The 10,215-nt window shown below is 34.0% G+C and overlaps 1 protein-coding gene across 1 annotated transcript; it reads left to right on the forward strand.

Moving 5' to 3' along the window:
* The first annotated feature begins 1,182 nt into the window (after positions 1–1,182).
* LOC119067424 (alpha-2-macroglobulin receptor-associated protein) lies at positions 1,183–2,997 on the forward strand. Its single transcript, XM_037170395.1, has 4 exons — positions 1,183–1,594; positions 1,768–2,200; positions 2,265–2,626; positions 2,688–2,997. The coding sequence occupies exons 1-4, from the start codon at positions 1,391–1,393 to the stop codon at positions 2,814–2,816; spliced, it is 1,128 nt and encodes a 375-aa protein (XP_037026290.1). The 5' UTR covers positions 1,183–1,390; the 3' UTR covers positions 2,817–2,997.
* Positions 2,998–10,215: the final 7,218 nt, after the last annotated feature.

Genomic DNA, 10,215 nt, shown 5'->3' on the forward strand with positions numbered 1-10,215 from the left:
GCTCTTCTACTAGAAAACTTAGGGCGCTGCTGCATTCGTGATCGAGGTGCTAACAGTCCTTACCAGTTCTTAATTGTACGATTTAGTGGTTTACATACCTTAGTCGATTGATTTTAGGCAATTTCATTTGTTGAATGACGAGCGAAGACGAGCTTCGGTACATGCGAAAATATCTAACAAATAACGATCCAAGAAAGACGCGTACACAACTTTATATGCTTCTAGGGAACGAAATTTCGAGAAACATTTGGATAATGTCTTTTTTTCGTCCCCGTTGCATATAAATGTATTCCATTCTGCAAGGAATTTCCAAGACTGGAATCTGAACATGCGGTGTCAGTACCATTCATACCATGAATGAACTTCAACAATTCACACTGAGGGATTCTTCTGAAAAAAAGAAGACCGTAATCGGACACATTTTCTATCGGAATTTTTTATACGTGCCCAGTAAAGTATTCGACCCCAGAAGCCAAACCCACTTTCAAAAAAATTCTTCGAAGCTTGTGTGGCTAGTGTAGTGGTCATGTGGGGTGTCATTAGAAAGGTAATTTCATGTACTTTCGGGGCAAATAGGGTCTTATTGGGTTTAAAATTCATCCACACTGAGATATGTACAATTGATGTTTTCAACCGAAAAAAGACTGAAAACTTACACTTTTCTTACATAGATTTCGACGTGGTATACGAAACGTACATGCTCGTGTGGGGTGTCATTAGAAAGGTAATTGCATATACTTTTAGAGAAAGTAGGGTCATATTGGGGTTTAAAGCATCTACGACGAATTATGAGACTTTGAAATGTTTAAGTGCTTATATTGAATCGTAGATGCTACCAAACTTCCGTAAGCTCTATTTACCCTGAAAGTACATGCAATTACCTTTCTAATGACACCCCACATGACCATGTACATTTCGTGTACCTCGAGAAGTTTCTGTAAGAAAAGTGAAAGTTTTCTGTCTTTTTTCGCAATGGAAAATGCGTCCGATTTCAGTCTTCTGTTTTTTAGAAGAATCCCTCACCATAAACAATCGCATAATTCAACTTATACGCCGCTCGTTCAGGACATGGCAAAAAAATCAACATTTTCAAATTCGAATTGGCGCCTTATGCTCCAGCGGTAGATTTTAGTCATCTTTTTTTATTCTAGAATGCGCCCGTGTCGATCACGCATATATCACTATTTTGGTATTGGTATTTATACCGATTGTCGATTCTTGGATCATACCGATTCTGGTGCTAGTTCAACGGAGGTTGTGTTAGTATTTTTTGTTGCTGAAATCAGCTGAAACTAATTTTTGTTTTAATTGTAAAAATTATAATTTCTTCGCTAAGTTCGTTTCGTTTGTCGGACTCTGAGTTTTGGTTAGCGTAATTACTTATCCAAAGATGAATAAAGTGCTACTGGTACAGACTCTACTTGTTCTGGTATTGAGCCTATCGTATTGCAGTTGTAAAAAACAAAAATCAAAATATTCGGCAGAAGCGAATCACGCGTATGAGCCCACTGAGAAATATGATCCCGATTTTAGGACATTACAAAAGCCGTATCGAATGGCCAAATTGAATTTGGTTTGGTCGAAGGCCGTACATGTGAGTATGCGAATGAATTTGAATAAACCTTTTGTTTTTGGTTCATACATTGTCTTGGGCACAATAGATCCTATTGACCGAACCAGTTTTTGTATTGTTCTATTATTGTTCTTCGCATGTGCTTGCAGATCGTCAGCATTATATAATGCAAGCATGTTCTCTTTTCCTTACAGAGACTGACCGAACCGAAACTGAAATCATTATTTTCCGAACTGAAAATCCAAGACAAAGAGGAATTGAATTGGAAACAATCGGGCGGTCAACATAAAGATAAAGATGGTCTGAAAGAAGCTGAATTGCGCAAAAAATTGGTGGGAATTATGAGCACGTATGGTCTGTTGGAGCATTTCGATGATACGCAAGATCCGGAAAAGTACAAGCATCACAAAGCTTATTCCGGTCCGGTAGAGAACACCAATTACAAGAACAAAAGCTTATTCAAAGACAAAAAATTGAATAAATTGTGGGAAAAGGCTGAAGTGTCTGGTTTTACACCCGAGGAATTGAATGCGTTGAAGGAAGAGTTCACCCATCATCAGGAAAAGGTGGATTTGTACTACAATCTACTGGACACGGTTAGCAGCGGCAAACAAGATTATCATGAGAGTGAGTGTACAATGAGCTCCTTAAACTCCCTACATTGAATTTACACTGTTAATTTTTCATTTAGATGCTGTGAATGAAGATGAACTGGACAAGTTTAACGAAATAATGGCCGAGGAGACGAATGAGGTAGAAATCAAACCCAATGTCAAGAACAACAATTACTTGGACAGTGCAAATCTGCTACGCTCCAAACATCAAGATATTCGCGACAATTTCGATCGATTGGAACGCGTCGCGGTCAAAGGACCGAACAGCCAGGAGTTCATTGAACCGAAAGTGCAAGGTCTGTGGCGAATGGCATCGACTAGTAACTTCACCGTCGATGAACTGGCTTCGTTGAAGGTGGAACTGTTGCATTATGAGTCCAGATTGTTGAAATTGAGACATTTACATGCTGAACATGCGTTGAATCGTGAGAAGTATAAGGTGAGTGGATTGTTCGTGCTATTGTTGTTTTCGATTTCGATTATCTTTGTCCGATTCGCAGGAAGCGCATCACGGTTCCAAACACGATAAGTACGCTAGCATGGATGACCACATCAAGAAGCAATCCCGGAAAGTGGAAAAACTCCAAGAACACTTGGAACAGAAAATATTCAAGCATTACGAGCTGTAACACGTATAATAACGCACGGTTCAAAATCGATGAATTGCAATGCTCTGGAAATCACTTGGTGCCAAAAATAAAAATTCTCTCAAATTTCGATCTGTTGTTCGAAGGAATGAACAATTTTTGTTTTGTAAATCTATGTTGTACACACAAAAGGAATTAAATCAAAAAAATATTTTCTATTTATTAAATCGGTGGTCGTGCGCCTTTTCTTTACACTTTGGTCTCACGCTTCCACCTTATGTTTGACGACAGTCATGAGACTTTGAAAGATTTCAAACATACGTGAAAAGCCGGTTGAGCTTTTTCGTATATGTGATAAGTAGGAAACTTTGTCCAATCTTTCGATTTTGTGCGTGACTACTATTTTACGAAAGATAACTCTAACTGGAAATCAATTGTTCTGTGTTGGTCTGGTCTTAGGACAACTTAAAGTTATACAACTCCGAGACAATCCTCAGATGTAAGTGATATTAGAACTCCTTCCAGCAACAATATGACGAAATTGAAATAGAGAGAATAATCCATCATCAGTGTGTGATACATTTCCATTTTTATATGTCGGTAAATGTTGTCATTCCTATCCACCACATATCTTTTCGTTTGCGCATAATTTGCATCTGTATTTCAGCCGACTTTGAACCACATTTGCTCACCAATCTGTTCGAAATTCTCGCCTAACACAATACTGATCAATGCCTGAGACAAACATATTGCTTCTAAATTTTATTGCGAGCGACTACCAAATGATGCACGGTTCTACATCAAATTTGATATGGTGAATTGTTGAATGCCGTTTCCGACGTTATAACATTTTCTTTAGCGGTAACACGTTAACATTAACACGAATAGTCTCGCAACTCAAAACAGTAGAACATCTAGAAGTATTATATGCAGGTCGACCAGAAACTGGCCTCGCACCTCAAAACAGTGGAGCATCTAGAACGTATTAGATCAGAGTGGACTGAAACTATTCTGAATTTCAGATCTCTGGAAAACGTTTCAGGGTGAAACTTCTTAACTGTGTTGATTGAGTGTTCATTTGACGAAATTGAGTCCAAAATGTTAAAGGAATGTGATGAATGATATTGCTTTAAAATCAAATAATCGCATGGTGAGCTGTAGAGTTTCCAATGATCCTGTCTCGAAAGGGTGACTATGTAACAGCAGCAATCCAATTGACGTACTTTAGTTACAGCTCTTTTCATTTATTAAATACGTTCACCTGTCGCTCATTAACGATTTTACAGTACACTGCAGTGTAATATATATTACACACTTGTCACGAAGAAGTCGAGGCTTGCCGAAAATTTACACAAGAAGTACCATTTCCATCATTTGCCCCATTGCCAAGTAAGATATTTTATTCAAAAACTTTAGGTAAAGTTTTGGCTACACTTAGTAAAGTTAACTTTTTCCTTTACTTTTACCTTTTAAATTAAAACTGAGACAAAAATCCTGCTTGCTTTACACCTAACACATTCAATAAATATAAGAGATGTCTGACCAAGATAACCTATTTAGGAAATCCAACAATATTTTTCTTTAGAGTTGCCTTGAAACGAAAATTTTATTTCTGATTTCACTTCGTTAGTTTATTAGCAGATGAAAAGTTACGGATTTAAACAAGTTTGCCCTGAAGTCTTCCAGGCCCAACGAAAATTTCCAATGTATTCCACCACTTTTTCTATAAATTTTACCTTTTTCATAGAGATCCTTTAAGATGTTTTTAGCCCTCGATGTACAGTGTTGCTCGGCCTCGCCTTATTCAGCCGTAGTGTTGCTTAAGTCTCACTGTAAGAAGGCGCTTCTGCACAGACAGAGGTTTTATTTTATAATTATTTTATAATTGAACCTCCACCTGTCACAATTAATCGTAATAAAGATCACGATAACGATTGCAAACTTTGTGGTAAATTGCACGTAATTTTTACGTGCGAGCGTTTCATATATTTTAAAGAACAATGGGAAAATCTCACTAACTGCATTCATAGCAGAGCCATAATCGATGACCCAAAGCTTAAAAACACTAATTTCTTGCTAAATAAATCAAGAGAAGAACTTAGGCTTATCATCGGTGCAATAACCGGTCATTGTAAAATGTTCAAACATCTGCACAGAATGGGAATCACAGAATCGGAGGTTTGCAGAAGATCCGGGGTAGATGAAGAAACTCAATTACACGTCATTATGGATTGTCCAGCTACCGCGAACACAAGGATTGCTATTTTTGGATACCACCCTCTCACCGCAGATCTTCTAAAAAACATGGAACTTGAAAAAATCTTCAGCTTCTTCAACAGACTAAATATCCAATTTTGAGGCGGAAAATTTTAATTTAATCATTATGAGACGTTAATCTTCTTACTATTATATAATTGTAATTGGATACAAAAGAGGCCTAATTTTAATCTATGTAAATCACTGCTAGAACCAATAAACTTAACTAACTTCATATATTTTTTGTTTGAAACGCTCTCACGTAAGCTACGTTACATGTCAAAAAATTAAGTGGAATTTACCACATAGTTAGAATCGTAATAGTGATTACGATTTTAGCTTTGTATGGAAAATTACGAAATTCATAATAATTGTGACAGTTGGCGATTCAATTATGAAATCTATTCTCTCTCTCTCTCTCTCTATCTCTCTCTGTGAGTGTGGGACGACCATTCCTGAAGGCAGACTAGTCGGGTGCGTTGGAGTTTAGGGGTAGTTTAGGCAAATATTACGTTTTATCGCTTTTCATATGATTTTCTCATAGTTTTTTTATTAATTAATTTTTTTTGTGTTTTTGTTTTTTATATATTTTTAATATAATTCTATCCTTTACTTCCAATATAATATAATAATAATAATAATAATAATAATAATTCATTTATATAATAGTAGTAGTTCAATATTAATATTACATGTAAAGAAATTCAGCGGGGGCGCTCATAATGTGTAATATTTTTTCTCTCTCTCTCTCTCTTACTCTTTCTTTTCTCTTCATTGTTATTACTCTTTCCGTTTCTTTTTTTTCATTTTCTTCTCCCTTTTTTGTAGATTTTTTTTATTGTGTGACGTTTTCTTTTGAAATCATTTCCGCCCACACAGAATATAGATTTCTGCCCAAAAAATTTTTTTGTTTAAATTTTTGTTTTCTTCCAAAAAATTGTCACAACAAAATGATTCGAATTTTTTTTTGTTTTTTTTTTTATTCCTTTTTTTTATATATCGTATCAATAATCGCAGCAAATATTTTTTTGTTTGTCGCAATACTTTGAATTTAAATTTTTTTATTAATTTTTTGAGATGTTTCATTGTTTTTTATTTTTTTTATTTTTTTTTTATTTCTATAAAGATGAAATGCAATGAGTGTTTTTTTTTGTTTTTTGTTTATTATTACTTTTTATTTTAATAATATGATAGAAGAGATAATTTTATAGCCATCATTGCAAATCGATAAAAAAATTAATCATCAGGGGGGTTATGCTCATATTTCTATTATGCAAAATGTTTTCCTTTTTGTTTAAATTTTTTTTATATTTTTAAGCAGCAAAAAACCGAATTCACCATAAAAAATAGAAAGATGGATCTCTACGTATAGGATCCAGATAAGGATGACATTAATATCCAATTTTAAATGAAGAGATCGTTACTTCACAATAATATTCGAACAAAATTTCGACTATTAATCAACATCGGTGCCCAATCCGAATGCAGACTAAAATGTTTTCCGATTTTGTTTGGTTAAATTTGTAAAAAAAAAGCGAGAACCAAGCACTTAGGAAATGAAAAAAGAAAATGAAATAAGTCTCTAAAATAGTGTGTCTGTGTTTTTGTATCAATGTGCTAAAAGGGTGGTGTTCAGAGAAGGGGGTGTAAAATTAGAAATGTTTCGCGCGCATCAGCCAAATGAAAATTGGTTCAGACAAAAATCCTTTATGAACCCTCCACTTCGAATCGTAAGCAACGGAAATAATTTCGTTTTACGTTTCATTTCTCAGGCGCAAAATCCAGCCAATCGCCCAAAATCAGCCTACATTTTCCGTCTTTAAATAAAAAGAAGACAGAGATCAGTGCCATTGCTTCTTTCTTTTTGTTTGTCTTAAAACTAACACGCTGGAACTTCGTCAAACCATCAACCGAAAATAAAATTTAAATTTTCCTTGAAGCTGGGACCATTTATATCAAAATATTCGTCGACCATTAAAAAAATTTGTTGTTGTTTCTCGGCTTTTTTTGTATCGTGTTGGCTAGTTGATTGACACTGCGGAAAGATGTTCAACTTTTCCTTGGCTTTACAAAAAGAGCCGTGAAACAAAATTTTGCCCCGAAAACATTAATGGTGGCGAGAGATATTGGATTTTTGTAACAAAATTTTTCCTAACAATTTTTCCGACCTTGAAGTGATCCAATAACAACCACCCTAATTTTCCATCCCAATTTTTATCTTTCCTTTCTAAAGAAGTTTCTCTAAAGAGATGTTATTACGTCGACAAGATGTAATAAAGTTCCAGCTGATGAATACGACGATGCACATCGAAAACAGTCGAGTCATTCAGAACCTGAACGATTTATGAGTACGCGTCAAGTCACCGATCAATGAAATTTAATTGAAAAACTGTTTGACGACTGTTTAGTCTCATAATCCAGTCACTGTTCTAGTAAAATCAATCGTACACTAATTATAATGACAGTGCATAGTCTATGTTAATGTAAAGGTCATGCAATAATTATGTGCCCAAACTCAAACCAATTACCATCGGCAAAGGTTTAAGGAACGAAAATAGATTTCGATTGGTTTGATAAAATGAAATGTTATTGAAAGAAAAGAGGTGAAATTCACTATCTCCCCATCACTTCCAATTCTATGCAAACGTTTAAATGATTTCTGTTTTGTTTACTAAAAATATTTTTTTTTGCTTTTATATAAATGTTCGTTTTTGCTTCGGTCTTCACACCGAAACGTTTTTCGTTTCTTTTTATTGATTTTCTTCTATTTGTTTCTGTAAAAAAAATGTCTCTAATATTCTCAGCGATAAGCTAAAAAACGGTCGATAAATGGCAGCACAATATTGTTTTTCATTATTTTTTTAACTTCAAAAATTCGCACTTTAAATTAGATCTATTCCGTTGTACAAGAAAAATAAACGAAATGTTGCCAAGCCGAAAAAAACAACCGACGTCATCCACAGGAACAACCTCATTTTTTTTCGTCAAAACTTTCGTTAAATTTTCAAAGTTAGATATTACTGTGGACGACGTTCGACATTCCGACAACGGCCAACGGTCAACAGACTTTGATCACGATTGTGTTTTTCGTTTCTAAGAGTACATATAGGTCTGCTACACAGTTCGAACGAAATATACATGCAAAATGGTTCGAACATTAATGCCTCGTTTCATCAAATTGAACGAAAGTGACTCATCCGCAACCAGATATTTAATCCGAAAAAAAATTAATTTAGAAAAGTACTTGTAAACTCATTACACACAGCAAAGTCAGTTCATGGATCATCGAGGACCCACAGGTGTGTGTGGGCTTTTTTTATAGCGCTGCCCTCGTTCATATTCGGGCGTGCAATGCAAAAAAATGCGACTTTGTGCGGAACGAGATGCAATCGTTCAGAATCATTTTGCATGCATATTATTCGAACTGGGTCATGCATTTTTTTTTGCTGTTGTTGCTGCTGTGTTGACATATCATTTCTCTGTCTATTTATGTATTTTATTGTATCATAGTGTCAAACAAAGCGCTTATTATGGAAAATTTCTAATGTTTTCGTTTTCTATGTGTTCTATGTATGTGTGGCTGTGTGTCTGTATGTATGTCGTGGTCAAAAATGTACAGTTTCGTTTTACTAAAAATGGCTACAAAGTTTCATATTTCTTGCTTTTTTTTCTTGCAATATTAAATTTGTTTTATTTTTACGAGCAACAGATTCTATTTTTTCATTTTAAATATTTTTTTTTGTTTCTTTGTAAGCCAAATATTTGATTTTATTTTATTCCTTAAAATACATTTTTGTTTTCGTTTTTTTTATTCTTTTTATTTTTATTCTTTTCACTTTTGCGTTTTCTTTTGTTTGTTTTAATTTCACTTTGTTGTTCTCTATGGATTTTAATTCTTCATTTTTATAGTTTAATTTTTGTTTTAAAATCTTTTATTTCGTGTCTTCGTGATTTATTAAGGTATTCAGATATTGTTCATAAGTTTTGTTAGATTTCTTCTTCCTTCATTTCTTTCATTTAGTAGCATTTTGAAATACGAATGACAAAGGTCTGGGGATTAAACAAATGTCCAAAAAAGTAAATCAAAGCGAAAATGGGACACAAAATGTGACAAATGTTTGGAATAAACTTGAATCAAGTCTGAATTTTAAGACATAAAAATTGCTTCGATATCACAAATCCCTTTTTTCCATGTCAAATTTTAAATCGTGGAAGAAGGACCTATTTTCGTGAAATTGAATCTTGAAAATTCTTGAACTAATTTCGTGAATTTTCAGAAAGAATTTCAAAAATTTTAATTTAAACCTTGAAATTCTCTACATTTTTGAAAAAATTGTAAAATTTCGACAACTTCAAAGATTTTTAATCTTCTCTTCTCACCAAATTCAGGAAAAATCCCAAAATTCATGAAAATTTTCGAAATTGTTTTTGTGAACATAGGTCTTGAGGTGAGTGACTTCTTGAAAACTTTATAAAATTCAGGATTCTTCTCACAGAATTCAGAACAAATCCTAAAATTCTTGAAAATTTTCGGAAAAAAAACGTAAAAAAAGGTCCTGAGGGTAAGAGTGATATCTGTACAAATAGTGAAAGATTTAGGTACAGTGGAGTGGAAATTGGTCTACTTGATCTGCAAGATGACACAAGTCATACAACAAAATGGGTGAAGATAAGGAAATTCCATTGGAAGATAAATATGCCAGAGAATTGGCTAATTCCATTTGAGAGCAAGGAGTACATCACTTGGTCGGTGGTTAAGTGAATGTGACCAACAAAAAGGAAAATCTTTACCGCTTCCATGCGCGATGATCTACTGCTAAGAAATGTGCGTTTTGAATTCGATTAGTTCAATTTCTTTGTGTTAAATTGTTTGTTTAAGACACTTGACAAAACAAAAAACAAAAATCGATCGAGCAAAGAAAAAACACGAAATTCAAATAATAATCGGTTCAAGCACAAATGTTAACTTTTTTCCGTTTTTTTTTTGTCTTACTTGAATTGTACAAAATGAACACTTTTCAGTCAATCAAAAAATGATTTTTTTTCAGGCACGCTAATCATTTTTTCTTGTTAAATGAAAAGAATAAAACAAAAAATTTGGCGCAAAAATATGTTTCTCGATTGAAATGTAAAATTTGTTTGATTTTGAAACGAGACTATCGGGTCTGTGTGCCTGTGGTTTCCA

The sequence above is a fragment of the Bradysia coprophila genome (assembly GCF_014529535.1).
Source record: "Bradysia coprophila strain Holo2 chromosome X unlocalized genomic scaffold, BU_Bcop_v1 contig_12, whole genome shotgun sequence".
NCBI classification, from domain to species: domain Eukaryota; kingdom Metazoa; phylum Arthropoda; class Insecta; order Diptera; family Sciaridae; genus Bradysia; species Bradysia coprophila.

Coding starts and splice junctions, on each gene's coding strand:
- LOC119067424 (XM_037170395.1), top strand. CDS start 1,391: ATGAATAAAGTGCTACTGGTACAGACTCTACTTGTTCTGGTATTGAGC. Junction 1,595..1,767: donor TTTGGTCGAAGGCCGTACAT/GTGAGTATGCGA, acceptor TTTTCCTTACAG/AGACTGACCGAACCGAAACT. Junction 2,627..2,687: donor TGAATCGTGAGAAGTATAAG/GTGAGTGGATTG, acceptor TCCGATTCGCAG/GAAGCGCATCACGGTTCCAA.